This window comes from Alexandromys fortis, unplaced genomic scaffold (genome assembly GCF_014885135.2).
Source record: "Alexandromys fortis isolate MF-2015 unplaced genomic scaffold, M_Fortis_MF-2015_v1.1 scaffold_148, whole genome shotgun sequence".
Lineage (NCBI taxonomy): Eukaryota > Metazoa > Chordata > Mammalia > Rodentia > Cricetidae > Alexandromys > Alexandromys fortis.
In genome coordinates, this window is record NW_026068019.1 from 349,979 (window position 1) to 370,699 (window position 20,721).

At 47.4% G+C, this 20,721-nt stretch overlaps 1 protein-coding gene across 1 annotated transcript in view; it reads right to left on the minus strand.

Moving 5' to 3' along the window:
* The window catches only part of Alk (ALK receptor tyrosine kinase), a 723,384-nt gene that overhangs the window by 104,268 nt on the left and 598,395 nt on the right, over nt 1–20,721 (minus strand). Inside the window, exons 7-8 of the mRNA XM_050162985.1 lie at nt 16,699–16,830; nt 14,302–14,402 (exon numbers count right to left, since the gene is read on the minus strand). Coding sequence (XP_050018942.1) covers nt 14,302–14,402; nt 16,699–16,830 — 233 coding nt within the window. The remainder of the gene's footprint in view (nt 1–14,301; nt 14,403–16,698; nt 16,831–20,721) is intronic.

The following is a 20,721-nucleotide window of genomic DNA, read 5'->3' on the forward strand; positions in this document are numbered from 1 at the left end:
CCATTCTTCAATTGAAGGGCATCTAGGTTGTTTCCAGGTTCTGGCTATTACAAACAATGTTGCTATGAACATAGTAGAGCATATACTTTTGTTGTGTGATAAGGCCTCTCTTGGGTATATTCCCAAGAGTGGTATTGCTGGGTAGGTTGATCCTGAATTTTCTGAGAAACCTCCACACTGCTTTCCAGAGTGGTTGCACAAGTTTGCATTCCCACCAGCAATGGATGAGTGTACCCCTTACTCCACAACCTCTCCAGCAAAGGCTATCATTGGTGTTTTTGATTTTAGCCATTCTGACAGGTGTAAGATGGTATCTTAAAGTTGTCTTGATTTGCAAAATCTAATTTTATTTAAATAACTTATACACCAACCTCAGTTTCCCCTCCCTCCTCTCCTCTTATTTTCCATCTACCCCACCTCCCCTTCTACTCCATTCAAAGAGGGATGGGCCTCCCTTTGGAACAAAGCATGACACATCAAGTTGAGGCAGGACCCAGCTCCTCCCCTTGCATCAAGGCTGAGCAAGGTAATCGAGCATGGGGAACAAGTACCCCAAAGCCAGCCAAATGTCAGGGACATGTCCTGATCTCTCTGCTAGGAGCCTTACAACCAGACCAAGCTACACAATTGTTGCATACATGCAGAGGGCATAAGTTGGTCCCACGGAGGCTCCCTAACTGCTTGCTCAGAGTCCATGAGCACCCATGAGCTCAGGCCTGCTGTCTCTTTGGGTTCACCATCATGACCTTGATCCCCCTGGTGCACATAATCCCTCCTCCCTTTCTTCAGCAAGCCTCCCAGAGCTCAGTCCAGTGCTTGGCTGTGGATCTCTGCATTTGCTTGCGTTGGTTACTGGATAGAATATCTCGGATGGCAATTAGGGTAGTCACCAATTTGAGTACAGTAGATGGCCAGTTCAGGTACCCTCTCCACTATTGCTAGGAATCTTAGCTGGGGTTATCTTTGTGAGTACCTGAGGGCTTCCCTGGTTTCTACCTAACCCCCAAATCTTTCCCATCAAGATGTCTCTTTGGTTACTCTCCCTCTCCATCCTGCCTCCAACTTACCTCCCACACCCAGCCAGCCCAACCTGCTCCCTCAAGTTCCCATTCCTCCATTCCCCTCCTCTTGTCCCCATTTTACCTGGGAGATCTCTTTATTTCCCCTTCCCAGGGAAATCCATGCATACCACTTTTGGTCTTCCTTGATATGTAGCTTCTCTGAGGTTGTGACTTGTAGGTTGGTTATCCTATACTAGCTCTACTACAGAGCTGTAGCAATAAAAACAGCTTGGTATCCGCATAAAAAAGACTTGTAGATCAATGGAATTGAATAGAAGACCCCGACCTAAATCCACACACCAAACGGACAAGTAAGGACACACCTGATTTTTGACAAAAAAGAAGCCAGAATTATACAATGAAAAAAAGAACGCATCTTCAACAAATGGTGCTGACATAACTGAATGTCATCATGTAGAAGAATGCAATTATATCCATATCTATTGATCTGCACAAAACTCAAGCCCAAGTGAATCGAAGGCCTCAACATAAACCCAGTTATATTTAATTTGATAGAAGAGTAAGTGGGAAGTAGTCTTGAACACACTGGCATAGGAGACTACTTCCTGAACATAATACCAGTGGCACAGAAACTGCAATTAAAAATTAATAAATGGGGCCTCCTGAAACTGAGAAGCTTCTATAAGGCAAAGGACACAGTTAATAAGACAAAATGGCAGCCTACAGAATGGGAAGAGATTTTCACCAACACTACATCTGACAGAGGGCTGATCTCCAAAATACATAAAGAACTCAAGAAAGAAACTAGACATCAAAATACCAAATAATCTAATTAAAAATGGGGTACAGACCTAAATAGAGAATTCACAAGGGAAGAATTTCAAATGGCTGAAAGACATTTATTTAAGGAATTGCTCAACATCCTTAGTCATCAGGGAAATGCAAATCAAGACAACTCTGATACACCATTTTATACCTGTAAGAATGACTAAGATCAAAAACACTGATGACAGCTTATGTTGGAGAGGATATGAAGTAAGGGGAACACTTCTACTGCTGGTGGGAGGGAAAACTTGTACAGCCACTTTGGAAATCAATATGGTGAGTTTTCAGAAAATTGGGAATCTATCTACTTCAAGACCCAACTATACTAAGCCTGGACATATACCCAAAGGGTACTCAATCATATCACAAAGACATATCAACTATCTTCATAGCTGTATTATTCATACTAGCCAGAACATAGATGCCCCTCAACTGGAGAATGGGTAAGGAAAATGTGGTACAGTTAAACAATGGAGTATTATTCAGCTATAAAAAAACAATGACCTCATGAAATTTGCAGACAAATGGATGGAACAGGAAAAATATCATTTTGAGCGAGGTAACCCATACCCAGAAGGACAAACATGGTATGTACTCACTCATAAGTGGATATGAGGAGTGAAGAATGGAGTCATTTTCTAGTTGACTTTGAATGCCTGAAAGCTGCATTCTGCATTTTCCTGCAGAATGTCTTATTTTTATACCTACATCCCCCAACTCATGGAGGTATTATCCCAGCCTGTTGTGGTTTGAATATAAAATGCCTCCCCCATCACAACAAACTCACGTATTGAAGGCTTGGTGCTCAGTCAGTAGACATAATCACTGGGGGAAATGTAGCAGGAACATTGACTTCATGAATGAACTATTTGTGTGTGATGGCATCATTGGGAGAGGACAGAAAGTAGGAGGTGGGGCCTGGTTAGGAAAGTGTGTCACTGGGGGTGTGCCTTGAAGGGTGCGTCATGTCCTGGACCCTCTCTACATCTCCTCTTTGCTTCTTGGCTGCCACAGAGAGGACAGCTATCCCTTGCCATGCCCTTCCTCTATATTGTTTTCACCTGGCGACAGGTCACCATGAAATAGTGTCAGCTCAGAGACTAAGACCATTGACATCCCGGGCCAGAAAGAATCCTCTGTCCTTTACGTTATTTTTTGCAGGTTATTTTCCACAGCCGCAGAAGTTTGGCTACTAGGTACCCGCTTTTCACAAAAAGAATCTGGGGTAGAGAGAGGTGAAGTCAGTCACCCACGGACACTAAACACAAATGCCGCAGCTCGGAACACTCCACCCTGCCTGTGTGCATTCTTTCTACCACGCCATGCTGCACATATATGTAGTATGTTGGGGCAATCTTAAAGCTTTAGGAGCTTAGATTCTTGCTTCATGAATCATGGTCTTTGGATCAACGATGTTGGCATCCCCTGGGAACTTCCTACAAGTATGGTGTCTCCCATCCCAACCCGGCTTAGCTGAATTGGATTCCCTATTTTAACAAGATCTTATCTGAAGACTCTGAGATAGGAGGCATTAGGGAGACAGTGAATTTTAAGCCATGACTCACCATTGTCCCTGTCGGCCAATTAGTGGTATATGCGTATTTACACAAGTATGCAGAATCTTGCATAAATATAAATTTATAAAAAAAAACCCCACCTGTTTAAGCTTGTAACGATATATTCTTTTTAATCCTTCTGGATGTTTTCTAATAGATACGTGGCATAAACGGCAGCTTCTGACTAATAAACTCTTTTGCATGCAGACAGCGAGTGAGACAAGTGAACAGAGACGCCACCAGGACCATGCCACCAGCAATTATGTCTCCTGGCTCCAGCTGCCCCTTTCACCAGGGCCGTTTTTTTCCCTGCCTCTCGGTGGGGCCTGATAGACTTTCCAATTATGTGGTACCAGTGTTTGTCATTTTATTAATTAAAGTTCTGTATGTAAAGCAGGCCCAGCATTGTGGCTAGGCCTAATGCTATTATTTCTCTATGGCCCTTTCCTCCTCCAGTGGTAATTACCGCAATTTTATGTCTAGAATGTGCCCTGCGTTTGCTATGCATACCCCATGTCTGTTTCAGAACAATCCCTTCAACTCATAAGGAAAAGAAATCGTAGTAGAATTTAGGCTGAAAGATTCAATGGCAGCAAATGCTGTTCATGCTGCCTGCAGCGTCCACACCCCTCCCCTGCAAATGGAGAATATGTGGGGGAAGGGGATTTTTATAGCTTTTCAAATTACCAAAGGGCGGTGGGAGTTCCCACTATTAGAGCCCCGAATCAAGGAAGGATGCTTCACTGTGCATTTCACGAAAGTAGAGGGAGACACACTCTACCAGACAAAGATGTGCAAAGATGAACTTGACTGGAGCGTGATCAGGTATTCCAGATGTTCCCTGCATCAGGGGTCATGTGACCGAGAATAGATGCCCAAGACTAGAGTTGCTATCAGGGGCACTGGGTGCAAGCTGTCAGGTTTGAATGTGAATTCTCTCCCCTAGACTTGTGTATTGAGCTCTGGGTCTCCAGATGGTGTGCTGTTTGGGAAGCTAGGAGAACCTTCCAGACATAGGGTGTAACTAGCAGAGGTGGGGCAGTAGAGGCTGGCCTCGAAGGTTCCAGGTTGGCTCTGCTTCTGGCTTGAGCTCTTCCTGATCCACAGAGATATGAGCAAGCCGCCTCACGCTCCCGCAGCCACTGCGGGTGACAAAAGCCCCTCCTACCATCACAATGATCACTGTGCCTTTCTCACCCTGACACTGCAGGCTACAAGAAAGTCTCTCTCCCTTAACATTTCCCTGCCACATACTCTGTCACAACAGAGAAAAACAGCCAACACAGTGCTCAGGGCTCTTCTCCAACCTAAGACAGCAGAAGAAATTCCGGGTATGAACTTATAATTTTAAGAATTCCTTGATTTCAGTGTGGCATCCCATTAACTTGAACTGAGAATATTGACTCCTGGCAAAAATCCACTGTTTTCTGTTCTCCGTCTTCTAATTCACCTGGAGAAAGTAAACACCAATGTTCTATAAATAGCCTAATGGAAAAATCAGCCCAAGACAGCAAGAGGCTGGCCAGATGCAGATTTTTTTCAGATAGCAGACAAAATATGATGTTGGCAAGTACTTGCAATTATAGACATTTAAGAAATGCTGGATTCCTGACTACTTAGGAGGTTTAAAGATCAGAATTCTTCTTGAAAACATTGTTAGGGACCACCCAGACAGGGACTTTTCAGATTGTTTTTCATGTAGATTGCTCATTAAAAAAACCCCAACAACCTGGGATCCTTGGATAGTAAGGCTATGAAGTCACAGATATTTGCTTTTCTTATTGTAGTTTTTTTTTTTATAGGGTTTTCTGTAGCTTTGGAGCCTGTCCTGGAACTAGTTCTTGTAGACCATGCTTGTCTTGAACTCACTGAGATCCATCTGCCTCTGACTCCCTAGTGTTGGGATTATAGGCACATTCCACCACCAATAAAAATTATTGGATTTTTATCCTTCCCCTTTTTAGAGTGAACATCTATAAAGTTTGATAACTGGGACAAAAACTTTAAAATTAACTTAGGATATATAATTATTAAAATCAAGCTTATGAGGAGGAATACTGATGTATGAGCAACAAGAACAAGCAAAGAGAGAAGACCCCAAATTTATATAGCTCTTTAATTGTCTCTGTTCAGGTCTTTGTTTCCCCATTTGGAAGTGTATCAGTCTTGGGCAATTTCATCCGCCTTATTCATGCTTCATGGTCTTTCCCTAATGCTCTCAAATGAGCATCACACACCTTTATAATCAGAAAAATAAACGCTATATTTAGAAAGACATAGGGAGGACTCTGCTGGCAAAGTAGGAACAAAGAGTTCTCTTTACCACCTCAGAAAAGAGTCAGTGCTCTCAGCTGAGCTGTGGGTTTTGTGAGGGCCCCCGAGAGCGAGGAGCTGTGAGGGAGGAGGTGGCAGATCAGGGGCGCTGGTTCAGAGACAGTGGCACGTCTTTTTCTGTCGTGGCATTTCATTTGTATTTTAATAAACAAAGCTTGCCTGAAGATCAGAAAAGTAAAACAGCCACACTGGCCAGCCTTACAGACCAGGTAACAATAACACAGACCTTTAATCCTAGTAGCCACACTTGCTTGCCATAGGAACCAGGTGGTAGTGGTGTATGCCCTTAATCCCAGAACTAGAGAGGATTATAAAACGGGAGGCGACAGCTCTCAGTCTCAGTCTCATTCTGAGATTCCTGGAGGCAAGATCGCCATTTCGGACTGAGGTAAGAGCCAGTGGCTGGATGCTTTGCTTTTCTGGTCTTCAGGTTGAACCTCAATTTCTGCCTCTGAGTTTTTGTTAATCATGCTTTGTTTTACTTATTATAGAATATCTCAGAGCCTCAGGGTCTTTGAGAGTGGGGTCAGTCGGTGGTACTGTCCTTGCAGGGATTTAAACAGATTCTGTGGGCCCCTGGCTCAGCTTAGCAAAGATATTTGGTAAATGTTGGGTTCATTCTCCTGTGTTAGAAAGGGCAGGTAGGAAACCCAAGCTAGAGGTATAGCAAGCAAAGGCACAGAACAGGGTGGAAAGAAAGTCTGTGTTGAGGGTTTTAGGTTTTTTTTTTCCCCTCCTAGATTCTTTAGACAATCCTCTTTCCATTCTTCTCTTTCTATTTTATGGAAAGAGGATGATCTTTTCTTCAAGAATATACTGGTATGATTCTGACAAACAGCTTCCTCTGGGCCACAGTTTCTCTATAAATTTTAGAGATAATGCTGGGAGACAGACCTGTAATCCTCCTCCGGGGAGCAGGGTTGAGTGTAGGTAACATTTCCCCAACCTTCATGTACAGCTGTTGGGAAGACTGTGACCTCAAGGAAGTGTGTGCGTGTCTATAGACCCAGAGTTCGGATGGCTTAAAGGTATTATGAATTATGTCCGAATGGACTTGTAATGGTCTTTCATTACTTCAGCCAATTAGCATGTATCCTGGCAGAGCTCAGCACATCACGGCGAGGGGCTGACAGAACGCTAGTCTCCAGCTTCTTAGCTCTGTGTGCTGAGGTAAGAATTTCTTCGCCTCACACGTCTCTGTGGGCCTTTATTTGTTAGGTCTCTGAGACACAAGGAAGAGGCTTTTCGTAGCCCGTCTCCTTGAGGGGCTGTGTACTTAATTAATTAATCCATTATTGATAAAGTGGGTTTTCTCAGCATGTTCGGGCACTATAGCTCGTAGAATAATTCTCGCAGCCTGCCCCCACATTGCTGATGGCCTGAGGGGAGAAGAGCGCACAGTGGGCTTTAGCAGGGATCTTTCTTGCATCCGAACATGGCAGGAAGAGGGGGAAGGGCCATAATGGCCTCCATTCATTACAGCATCATGAGGACTACAACATTTGTTCCCCTCCGATGGTAGCAACAGTCTCACACAGCCAGTAAAGCAGGTATTTTCCCCCCAATTTGGAGGCATGACTTGCCAGAGGTCAGATGGAGGTCAGATGGGTCCTTGGTGCTGCAGCGCTGGGATTTAAACCCACGTGACCAACACTGACTTCAGCAACCTTGGAGTGTTTAGAGATCTGACATTGGACCGACCTGGTTTAGGCCACAAGGCAGCAGACTGACCTGGGGCAAGACATTCAACTCTCTGAGCCCCAGTTTCTACATCAGGAAATGATCACACCTCTTACCAGTTTGTCCTGATAATGAGGCGATGGAAGTAAAATGCTGAGCACAGGAGCCAGCTGGGTACTAGGGGACCAGGGTTTAGAAGCCCATCCTGAGCTAACTTTACATACACTAAGAGTCCCTTCCCCTAGCCTGGCTGAGGGAGGGTTTCTGTCTCATAGGCTCTAAGATGTAACACAGATGAGCGACACACAGAAACACAAAGACTGGACCCCGCTTACTAAAAGCAAACTTCTCTTATCTTTCCAATGAAGTAAGCACTCCAGGAAGAGTCCCAGGATCTTCCCACTCCAAGCAGGTTTGAAATCAATGCTTGCTGGCTCAACCCTGTTGACTCTCCAAACCACAGCATCCCTGTTCTGCTAGCCACTGGCTCCACACTCCCACTAGATGTCTGTGAGCTAAGTAGTCTAAGCAGTCAAGCCCACAGACCCAGCCTTCTTCCTCATCTGTAGAGCAGAGAAGATCCGTTCACTCCCAGGGCCAGTGTAAGGCAGAAGGAGCAGCTCTGCTCTCCCTGATGTACAATGGAGTCTCACTATAGTGATGCCTTTACAGGATAGTTGCTTCTGGAAACCTAAAGGAGGGCTTTGTATGCTAGGCACACACCATGGGCCTTCAAAAGAACCATTTGGCAAGTGCTTCCAGCACCACTCCAGTCCCCTCTCCCACCTCCCCAAAGCAAAGAAGCATTTGGCCATTGAAGGCTTTCTGAGATTAGCGTCTCCATCCCTGGGGGTGCTGCTCCATACATAGCCAGCTGGATCTCCCCGGGCACAGGAGACATATTGTGGGCTATGGGGAAAGGGGAGGCAGCTACCTGAGCCTCCTCCCTCCTATGCTGCTCTGACTTACTTCAGAGGACTGCACCATCCTGTAGGAGCCAGAGAGGCCTCATACTTCCTGCTGAGCTCCAACTCATGCTCTCCTGGACAGAGAATGCATAATCCAGATGGATGCCATAGATCCAGCTTGTGCTCCTGACCCTAGTCCCAGGGCAGGAGGAAGGTGTTTTCCAAATGGCTTTCCCCAAAGATACAGAATATGCAGAAAGCATCAACGTGAGTGTGTGAACAGCCCCTGGCTAGAGCAGTGTGTTTGCTCCTAACTGAGGCAAAGGTTGAAGCCTGGGCACTGGGATGACTTCTTCCTGAGATGAGGAACTGCATCTGTAGAGACCTCTGAGCATCAGATAAGATGTGCCTGGATAACCACAGGAGCTCTGCCTAATGGGTATCTCGGTCCTCTGATACCAGACTGGAAGGACTCGTGCTTGGTGGGAGGGAAGGAGGTGATATTACCCTCCAGTCCCTTCTAGGTAGTGCTAGTCCCTAATGGGCTTACAAGAGGAGTTCTCCCTCGACCATAAAGTGTTTGTGCCGCACCGCTTGGCCACACAAGAATAGAGGTGGGGCTCGGGTAGACCCTGCTAGGGATCAGCTCTTAAGTAGGGACAATGGGTGAGCAGAGGCGGGAGAAGGGCGGAACTTTCCTCTTCGTGGGACCTGTGTGGGTTCTGGAAATGGAAATTTAGAATCAAGTTTAAGAGGCCTTGCAGCTGCTGTTTTCCTTCCCACCGGCTGACACTGGCTAGACACATAAGGCTAAGACCAGGGCACAGACAGGGAGCACATAGCATAGGAACCCCACGAGGGAACAGCAATGCCCCTGTTACAAATGGAGTGCTGTTCCTTCTGCCTCTACAAGTGAGAATCCCTCTGGTGGGTGGTGGAGCTCCGAATCGGCAATTGTGATGCCAGGCATATGGTGGCTCATACCAGCCCCCTCTAAGCTAAGAAGGTGTCGTCTATTCCACAGGGCAGCATGACGCTCAGGGTCAGGAGGCCTGGCTTTGGTCTTGACTTATCGTGTTGCTTTGGGGCTGTGGTATATTTCTTTTCTGTCTTGCTAAGATGGGTTTTTCCATCTCTGGGGCAACCTGGTGTGTACTCTAAACTAGACCATGGGTGGAGAAGACTCTGACGTGGACATGCATAGAATCTGCTCTCGGAAATGGGTGTATCAGCTCTCGGCTCTTCCTGTACATTGCCCTGGCTGTACCCTGTTTGGGCAGAGGCTGCGGAAGTAGAGCCCCCACTGTTTTGGTTTCTCCCTCTGCATCAAGCCTTCAAGCCTGTTTATTCTTGGTATCCTTTTTTCTTTTGTTGCCTTTCCATAGGCGGTTTCGCCATGAAGTTTGAGAAACTGAAAGCCCAGGCATTAGGAGAGTCCCCCTGTATTTATTTCCTTTCCTGTCTGCTCAGAAGGACATGAGGGCAGCTTTGCTTGAATTTGGTCAACACTGCTGAGTCTCATGCTGAGACAATGTTGAAGGAAGGGCTCCATGTATGGTTCACCAGAAAAGACTTTACAAATCTAAACAATTGATGGTCTCGTGCAGCCGCTCTTCTCTTTCCCATCAGCTGACACTGGCTAGGCACGTAAGGCTAAGACCAGGGCACAGACAGGGAGCACATAGCATATGAACCCCATGAGGGAACAGCAATGTCCACCGTTTCTATGGGACAATCACTATAGGGTATCTTTTCTTAGCAGGGTGTGGACAGGGCTTGAAGGATGGCAGAAGGGAATTTGCCATGCCGGTCTTCTTTCCCACATCTGTCCAGGTCACATTTGCCAGTCTTAAAGACACAGAGTGTGGGTCTCCTTCCCTTTAGGGCAGAGAGCCCACATAGACATGGCAGAACCCCACAGAAGACCTTCTGTTTGGGGTCAGCTGCCACAGCAATGAATTAAAGTTTTTATCATCATTCTTATTTTCATCCCTCGGGCTGACCTCGGGATGGAAAGGATGTGTTCCAGGATACCATTGGGTATATGCATGCATGCATGGGTATGCATGCATGAGTGTATGCGTGCACGTGCACATGTGCGCATGAACATGAGTGCATATGTGTATGTGCATGAGTTCACATGCACTTGGATATAAGGACAGAGCTGCAGTTCTGGCGAGGTCAGCAAGCCAGCAGTTGGGAACTGACCCTCACGAGAGCTGGTGTATCACATTCATCTTCCTGGGTCCTTCATACTCCTGCAGCCCATGAAGGAAAAACTGCTCCCATGTTTGAGGGCGGAAAGGAATGAGAGAAACCTACTCTCTCCCGCCCCAGGCCTTCTTCTGGCCAGAGAACATGGCTTAAAATATTCTAGTCACAGGCAGGCTATTCAAATAAAACAGAATTTCATACCGCACAGGGCTTGTTGAGAGAGTCAGCCTTCCAGGATGTGCAAAAGACTGGGGGAGGGGTGGGACAGCCCGTGCCCCTCTCTTGTCCTGCTCTGTATTAGTAGCAGCTGCAACTCTAGACACATCAGAATGTCTCAAAGCCAAGTCAGACCAGAGCAGGCCTGACAGCACGCAGGCACATGAAAGCCATGGCAAGGCTTCCCTCCCCCTTGGCAACTTTAATTATTTGAACCGGAGCTCAGTGGAATAAAAATAAAAATAAAATAAAAATCCGAATATATTGTAAGTGGCTCCCCAGTTTCCTGCAGAGAATTGCTTGTGGCAGGGAAGAGGAACCGAAAAGGGCCACACTGCTCTCTCTGTTTGTGGCTGGGCTAGGCAGGGGTCTTTAAATATTCATGCCTTATGTGCAGCTGTGCAAAGAGCAAGAGGAGTGGTGCCTATGGTAGTGGCTGGGCAAGAGAGGTAGCAGTAGTGGCTGTAGGTAGCCAGAGGGAGGGTATGGGAGGCATCTGGAAAGCTCTAGAAACTGGGTTGGCACAAGGCCCATGCTGGTTTTGTTGGCCATGTCTTCATTGTTGGTGGGGCATCTGACCTGGTTCTATACGCTTTTCCAGTCCCTCTGTTTCCCCCATCTCTGTTTCTGCTCCACCGTTTCTGTCTTCTTTCCTGATTCATGTTTCTATCTGGTAAGATACCCTGTTTGTGGTGGAAGGTGTTGGGGGACGCTCTACGTGCATTCAGGACAGATTTTGCTCACCATTGGCAGGCACATCAACAGCCCTCTCCCCTGTCCTCCCCCAAAATCTCATGATCCAGCGCCAACAACTATATCATCAAAGATGAAGACTGAAGATGCAGAGACCTAGTCTCAGTGACATCTTTTAGGAAGTCAAAAGTGGATCCCAAGAAACCCTATTTGTCCATTTCCTAAGTGAATACAAGCGGAGAAACACAGACTGAATAGTCGGCTATTCCTAGGTTTTGAGGGAAATTTGTCAGAGGACGTCAGTTCTCTGTGGGAATCCACTGATGGGTGTGGGGTGTCTGGAGAGAAGGTACGCTACACTAGGCATCAGTCCTGAAGTCCAGATCAACCAGGCTATCAGTCCCTATGGATCTGCCCCTCATTGGGAACATCCCCCATATCTCTATCTAGCATTTAACCCTTTTCTTTATTTTTATTTTTGTGTGCTTTGGTGTCTTTCCTGCATGTAAGTCTGTGTGAGGGTGTCAGATTCTGGAATTGGAGTTAGAGACAGTTGTGAGCTGCCATGTGGGTTCTGGGAATTTAACCCCTGGGTCCTCTGGAAGAGCAGTCAGTGCTCTTAACCACTGAGCCATCTCTCCAGCCCACATTTAGTAGCCCTCTTAATCTAGGGAAGCCTTTTCAGGAGATATGAGGTTACAGACCCGAGTCAACCTCATGGCCTTGCACAGCAATGTGACATTCATTGGTGTCCCCGCTGTTTGATCACAGTTACCCCGGGAGGAAGAAATCCACTCCCTACCTTCTGCACTAAGGATTTGGGTGTAGTGAATGACAGGTGTTATAAACCTGCACACACATATTTCTGCTTGGGTTCTTTGCCATGCCCCTCAACAACAACACATTGCTCTTAATGCTGAGAGCCCAGCAACCCCAGACGATCGACAGTGTGGAAAGCTGGCTGTGAAGTCATGGTAGCATACACATACACAGACATGAACGATGTGAACGTGGGCACGGGGACCCACTCCTTTTCTTCCTTTGTGCCTGCCCAGTCAAGTTCTGGAAAAGGGCAGGAAACAACAGAAACCGCCTAGAGCAAATCCAACTGAAAAAAAAAAGAAAGTCAAGGAAACCTGGCGCAGCTATTGATCAACTCAAAGGTTATCACAAAAGTGACAGAATATTAGGAAAATATCGCTTCGCTTTGACATTTCTTCCTCTGAAATCAGGCACATATTAAACCCAGCAACGAATAAATTTAAAGACCAAATGTTCCTAAGGAGCCTCCTGTCCTCTCAGGTGGGCCGGCCATCTGTTGTCATTCAAGTTTCCTCCCAAGCAGCCTTCCCCTCTACCTGCCTGCTCTGAGACATATCAACAGTGGCCGTGTAATCCCACCATCTGCCCCAGATACCAGGGTTTCTCCAATACAACTTGTTTTAATGAATCTATTTATTTCTGCCCAGACTCCTTCCAAAAAAGAAGTTAAGGTGGCTCAGAGATACACAGCCTGCAAGAGGACATGGGAAGAAGAGAGGAAGCAAGAGGGGTCGCTTTCATAGCTGTAAGGTTAGGCAGCTATGAACACATGTGTTTGCTTGCTAATCTCTGCTTTAACTATTCGTTCGATTAAAAAATCATTCGTATGCGTCTGTTCTTTGTTTTATGGTTGAGTTTTTGTTTAACAAGAATCCTGGAGGGTTTGAATCTGGGCCCTTAGCAAGGGGAGTCTTGCGTACTTCTGCCGGCTAAAGCCTTCCTTCCTGGGATTTTTTTACCAGCCGGAAGAGGATGCAAGTCTGCTTAGCTTTAGAATAGCTACAGCCTGAAAGGAAACATGCCACCTAGAGGGTGCATAGCTAAAACTAAGTCGGACGGGAGTTTCTTTTGCGGATTTCCACAAGAAGATGATTGGCTGAGTAAGGTTTTCTGTGGTGTGCAAGATGAAGGTGTAGAAGCCATGGGGTGTGCAAATGTCCCCAGGTATGGTCTGTCTTCTGTGTCTCACGTCTGGCAGAAACCAGGCTCCTTGTGTTTGCACAGGTTACCAGACACTGTGGTAGCAGTATCACTATAGTACTGTCTTTGCTCCTCTGGCCTCCTAAGCCCCTCACATGTCTTAACCTGGTCAATCCTCGTCTATGTGGGCTAGCCTAGATACAGATCATAGCATCTCCACTTTCCAGGTAAGGAAACTGATGTTCCAAAGATCAGTTAGCTGCCCAGACAAACGGTACAGGAAGGCAGAGTGGAAGCTGTCTCAGATTCAGGTCCTTGATGGAGATCACATTGATCTATTGTGTATACGGGGGAGTCTTATGTGCATTACTTGGCCCCTGGACACTATGACTCATATGTTAAAGAACATGTCACCAGACCTCAAGGCCTCACACTCAAGAGACAGCAGCTTCAGAAATCATTTGTTGTACCTGACAAAATGCCATTGATGTCTTAGGAAAATAATGTGCTGTGTTCAAAATGCATTATAAGAGCTTGATATTTTGAAAACAGAATTTAAAGAAAGGTTTGTGAATCCTATTACTCTTTTCTTCTGTGCCTATTATAAGACATATTTTTCTGAATTTGCTTAAATCAAGGTCCTACTGCAAAAAGTGTGGTGCAGCTGTGTGTAGATGGACATTAAGACTCTGTGCTGACGGGTCTTCACCATGTGTGCGGATGCAATGTGCATATAACATGGCAGAAACCATTCTCCTGTCTTCCCGCAGGAGCATGCTAACTCCAGATACCCAGGCTACTTTCTTAATCTGTTTTGAATCACCTGGAAGTGACCAAGGGACCGGGCGGGTGGGGAATAAGTCAGGGACCTAGAGGACTCCAGACACTTGCCTCACAAGGAGAGTTCTTCATCGGTGCAGGGAACGTCGCACTGGTCATGGTTGCACTTTCGGAAGTGAGGGTGTCAGTGGTGCTGAGCAACAGGACATGGCCTGGGGAGGGAGGAAAAGAGTTACACACGTTTTAGCACTCTGCACTGAGGAGTGCGGTTAGTGGACCATACAGGGTTCTGAGTTAGCCTATCTTTGAGGATGCTGGTTTCTTGCCTACAAAGAATAAGCACCTCAGCTAAGTCCTTCATTCCAAACGGCCCAGGAGGTCCCCGCACCATGTACTTGGCTGCCACATCTCTACATTCTCAAAGTCGTCAGCCAGGAGCAGTTGGACGCAGGCTGGACTCCCCGGACCCCCTCATGTGTGGTTTCCGCAGTCCTTGCCTTCCAGTAGGCTCATGACCTTCAATTCCTCACCGTGCTCCAGGGCCCAGGTCATCCTGTGGCCCATGCCCTTCCCAGGGAAGCTAATTTTTTTTGCCTTTCCTCGGTATCACTTGGCCTGAAAATCTGGGAGATGATGAAATGCCCATCATCTCAGTGGGAGGAAGAAAACTGTCTAGCTCTCTAGGAACTACAGTGCTTAGGAGATGGGAGCTCCCATCTTTTCAGTGGTCCACAAAGACCCAAACATGTCTCCAATCCTTTCTTTCTTCCTTCTTTCATCTCTTAGTAAAGTTTGATATAGAATTGTTGCCGAGTAATGAATGTGGGTGGGTCCAGAGCAGAGCTGTCTCTACAGACCAAAGATATAAAAAAGCTCATGACAAAAGACTTGGGGTTGGACAGATGGACAAAGATCAATCAGTCATATGTACTGCACTTGTAGGGAACCTACAAGTGTACACAACATCATGACCATGGATAAGATTTATGAAAATGTAGCTATGTCCTGGGGCTGAGGACAAATGGCCTGAGATTTAGAACTGTTGAGACAATGAGGTTTACTACCGGAGAGGTGGTGAGAGCCCTACCATTGGACATATCCACCATGATTGGGTAATCTTTGCAGGTGGAGAAATCAAAGTGGGAGCAGGTATGTGGTACATGTGGGTCCCACTCTTCTCAGCTGCTTCTGCAGATAAAGGACTAAGGTGCCAGTAACATGAAGTAAGGAGGGTAGAAGAATGAGGAGCTCCTGGGCCCTTCCCATCAAGTAAGTGGCTTCTATGGAACTCCACTCTGGCTGCAGTGACTCAGCCTTCCATGTAACAGGGCCACTGTGCAAGCATCCTAGCCCAAAGCCAACTCTGTCTGCTGTAGCTAGGTCCGAAGAGGGCAAACAGAGACACTCAGTCTCTGGGGTCCATCACGGTGGAACTGAACACCATCCTCTCACACATTCCTGGTAGTGTTTCTTAAATAACCTTCAAGGTGTGTAATGTTTGCTTGGGAAGGGAGGGGTTTTGGAGAGGGTGTCTCCACCTAGAGAGGGCATATGCAAAGTAGGAAGGATGTGGACAGAGTCTGGCCCCCAGCCCCATCCTTCCTAGAGAGGGGCACCTGAGCCTGTCTCTGCCTAGTCCTTGGCAATGGATCAAGACTGAACTGTGGCTGAATGGTGGAGCCAGGTTCTCTTCAGCCCGACTAGTCTTGCTGATTTCTGTTTCCAACCCCTCCAGCTGGTGTCTCTGGGTTGGTGTTAGCCATCTCTGATGAAGGTGGCCATGCCTTTCTGGCACTGACAGGGATAACGGTGAGAGAAACTCCAAGGAGGGGAAGACAGTTATTACCAGCTGAAGTTGGGAGATGGCTGAGGAGTCTGGGCCACAAGAAATAACCCACCTATGGAATGAGGTTTTCTGGGCACAGCCCAGGCAAATGATACAAGGTCTCCCAGTCTTTCCAGGCATAAAGGGGGCTATGGCATTCTCTATTTCCCAATGCATTATGTGTCTGACTCTTGGTAGGAGTTCAGCATTAAATAAAAGATTGGTTTTTATTGGGATTATTGCTGCTGGTTTTCAACTAATCCCTCATCAAAGCTCTACATCTAAGTAATAAAAGGTGACATTGAGTTTGGATATGTTCAATAATTCTAGAGCTCAGGAAAGGATGAAGAGGAGATCGGGTGTGAGCGTCCTAGATCAGCTTTGAGTGTGAACATCCCAGGTCAGTTTTGAGTGTGAACATCCCGGGTCAGTTTTGAGTGTGAACATCCCAGGTCAGCTTTGAGTGTGAGCATCCCAGATCAGCTTTGAGTGTGAGCATCCCAGATCAGCTTTGGGTGTGAACATCCCAGGCCAGCTTTGGGTGTGAGCATCCCAGGTCAGCATCGAGTAGACTACTGCACATGAGGAGATGCCTTGGGGTGCTAGGTCAGGATCCTATGTCTCTCAACTATCTACTTTGACACTGGGGTGGACACCAGGGAGAAAGAAAGAGAGGGTGGTACCTTGGTGGTCCTGGGAATGGGCATCCTTTAGGGTCCTCACTTGCCACCGGGGTATATGGGGTGAAAGTGGACCTTGGGTCCAACCACAGAAGCCATCTTCAAAGTTACAGTAAAAACCAGCAGGAAGTTTACCTGTGGAGAGATTGTGGAACACCATCATTACCAGTACACTAACGGCAAACCATGCTAACACAAAGCAAATTAGCCAGGGATGAGCAAGTTATCCTCATCAATGATAAGGGCGACTCCGATCTCCCTCACCCCCTCTCCTGTGTGTGTGTGTGTGTGTGTGTGTGTGTGTGTGTGTGTGTTGGTTAGTGATTCTCTGATCCCTCTTTGTAAGTGAAATGGTGATAATAACTCCACAGCTTGGTCTTGTATTTCTGAGCAAGGCTCAGAAATGCTAAACAAACTCAAAACAGTCAAGAGTCATCCCACTGGGACTAGAACCCATGTTGTCTGCTTCTCAGTTCTGTACTCTTAATGCTGACCCACTAAGAACATGGCCCAAGAGAGGACATGTATAGACAGATGACTTACGTCTGTAATGGTGGACACAATGACAAGAGTGTGGTGGCTGAGGGAGTACTAACTGGGGGAGGGGTGGTTGGCTTGAATCTCTTAAATTACCCCTGTCTGCACAGACATAGAGTGTTCAAAATCTTCCACTGACCCCATTTTGCTGGCAGTAAAGTGAAGCCATGGGCCGAGTTCTGCGCCATTGGTTAGATGGGTGGAAGTTGGGGTGTCTCATATGGTTCTAATCTGGGAAAAGCCCTGGAGTTAACATCAGTCTCCATCTCCCTTCCTTTGCTGTCAGTGGCTTTTATTCCTGAGTAAGCCTCAGTCAGCCTGGGTCCCTGAGGTCCCGCCCACCTCAGTGCTCATGGGACAGGCGCTGATAATGTTGGTTTAAGCAGCTGATGTTTGGGGAAGCCTCATTCCAGTGACATCACCTAGGCAAGCCTGCTTACATAAATCAGTTAAAGTGGCCTCTATATCGCCTGAAGGTTCGGCAGCAGGGGGCCCATGGTCCTTCCCATTGCATCAGCTTTCTACGGCATATATTTCCCAGGGTGCCCCAGAAACGGGATGAAAGAGACCTTGCTTCCTCCAGCTTCCCTAGAGAATGGCTCCGGGTATGTGCTCAGCCAGGAGAGCAGGGGGGCTGTTCTAGGCTAGGCTACTCCGACATAACCCCCGCAGCTCCTCAGGCCATGCTCTGTGGAGGCAGCGGGTTTCTGTCTCCGTGAGGGAGAGGAGCTCTCTGAGAGTCTCGCCGCTCTCCATGTCCTTCCTCTAACGCGGCCTTCTTGGCAGCGCCGTGGATGAGAGCCCTCCTGCTTCCTGGCTGTGACAGCACCTTAGTGAATTATTACTCATTTCCCCCTCGATTCTCTGTGCGTTTCACACAGAGGCAGAATTATAAATTAAAACAGGCTGTCACTGACTCTAAGACTCTCTTCCCATTTATACCCCCCTGAAGAAATCATTTCCCCCTAAGCCCTGCGTGTTCTTCTGATTAAAAATCCAAAAGCTAAGGAGATCTTTCTGTTTTATTTTTTACTCCCACCCTCAAGGGATCCCATATCCACTTCTTGCACGGAAACTGACTGGCGCAGGGCAGTGACCTAGGAGAGACCTTCCCAGGCCGCTCTTTGAGAGCCTAGGATCACCACGGAAGGGGGTAGGCTGGTGGGAGGAGTCGGGGGAGATCAAGGGCTTGGAATGCCCCGCCCCTAGCCCTTTCAGGTATGGCATCACAGGAGTGCGCAAACCTAGGGGCTTTAGACCCGGCCTTTTCTTCCTGCTGGGTTCCCCTAGGACAGTCGTTTCTTTCTTAGGACTACCCCCTCCCCCCAGGTTACCTTTCTGCAAAGTGTGTGTGTGCGGGGGGGGGGGGGGCGCATTAGTTTCCATTTGATAGGGTTGTTTTGGGGGTAAGATAAAGGAGGGGGGGGACACCTATAAGCAAAATTGCGCTGATAAACACTGCGGCAGGGGTTTTGCTCACTGCCGTTTACACCGGTACCAGAGGAAGTCATTCGGGGAGGGGAACAAGCAGCTGGCACTACCCTTGGGGTTGGGGACTGGAACAGGTCCTCCCTATCTGTAAGGAAGGGCCTACTAGAGCTGCTAGGGGTGGGGTCCTATTTCTTTTTGTCTAAAAAAATGCAGAGGAGGCAGGCGAGACAAGGCAGGCCAACGGCCGGTTTGTGTAATAGTTATACCCTGAAGGGAAGAGGGGAGCCGAGAGGATGTCCATCATTTTAAGCACACCTGAGCAATGTGCTCTGTAAGAAAGGCGCTCTGGGGGGAGCTGGTGTAGGTGTGGGTCAAGATAGAAACCCCCGATGGGTTAGGCTCAAATCAGGAAATCATCGCTGAGGCTGGCCCAAAAGCCCAAGGCTACTAGCCTGGTCTCAACCTTGGATTATCACCTCTTCTTACTCAACCCCAGCACCTACTGAGTCCATGGCCCCCTGCAGGACTTTAATATCCATTTGTGGAAGGAAAGGAAACAGGTTTAATCCTTAACTTCTTGTCACTGAAAATGAGCTCCAGGGACCAGGTACCCCTCGGTGGCCTGCGAATTTAGAAGCAGGGATGTTCAGGGCTCCACCCAGGCTGCTGGTTAGAACATGTCTTTTAGCAAGCTCTCCAGGGCATACCTGGCTACATCCCATTGGAGAAACGAGGCTTGTACAGGAGCCCCTGTCTTAGGCTGCGGCCAGGCTTCTCAACGACTGGATGGCAAATGCAGTGGGGGGGGGGTGGTCAATCAATTCCACCATATTTGGCAATTATGACACCTGATTCCACTCTAAGGGAGACAAATGGGTAGAGTCACAGGGACGTGACCCCAGCCACAGCTGCAGAGGCTGCCAAGTGTAAACGGCAGGCCAAATGACACCACTTCTTTCTCTTCCCCTTGTGACAGCTCTGTTAACATTCTTGATAAATATGTGTTATACATTTCCTTGAAAATATGGAGTCATGGGGAAAATGCTAGAAGAAATGCATCAAAATATTATGGTTATCTGGGAAAGTCTGAGAGGGAGGATTATGGGCAATAGTATTTTCTCCTGTGCATTTTTCTGGATCTTCCAAGTATTTTTACAACCAAAAAATGTTTTATTTTACAATAAAGAAATAAACTTTAAAAAAAAAAAAAACGGTTTTTGCCCGGAAGGAAACATGTACCCATAAAACAGATGAGATCGTTGTGTGGGGCGCCCAGAGGGGGTGGGGGAAGTAATCTAGTCTACCTGCATAGCCAGTGAACTGGGGAAGGAAGGATAGAGGCACTCCCTGGCTCCTCTCATGGAGGCCCTTGGTCAGGACACACAGGGGCCTTAGCAGATGCTCTCCACTCGCTACACACCTGGGATGCCTCCCTCGACTTCTGTATGTTTTTAATCTGAAAAGCACAGACGCAGACGGAATACATCACAAAGAAAGCGGAGAACCCTCTTGCATCACGGTAAGGTGGTGGCAGCGCCCAGAACGTCTTTGGTTTTTCCTAGTCCCCATGTTCAAGGAGAGTCTATGACAAGGTTTAGTGTACAGCCAAAGCTGAAACTTGTGCAACAGGTGGGTGTGGCCTGCGGTGTTCCAGAACACGATGTGGGTGTGGCCTGCAGTGCTCCAGAACACGAGGTGGGTGTGGCCTGCAGTGTTCCAGAACACAAGTTGGATGTGGCCTCCAGTGTTCCAGAACACGAGGTGGGCTCTGAAGTCAGACTCAGCCAGCAGCACCATTCAAGCGCAGATGATTGCTTTAGCTTCCTGCTCTTGGGGACCATGAAATAGGTGCGTCCTGGGAGGGAGTACCTGGCATGGAGCAGATGCTCCTGTTGGCTGCTGTTCCCATCCTGGTGCTGGCTTCCAGCATCAGCAGTGTTATGGAGAAAACAGCACAAATGCCAGACAGAATAGGTCCATGAGCAAGAAAAAGGGTATCTGTTCAGACCTATGCCAGGAGCCAATGAAAATATGGGACTAACTCTCTTTTTGAGTTAA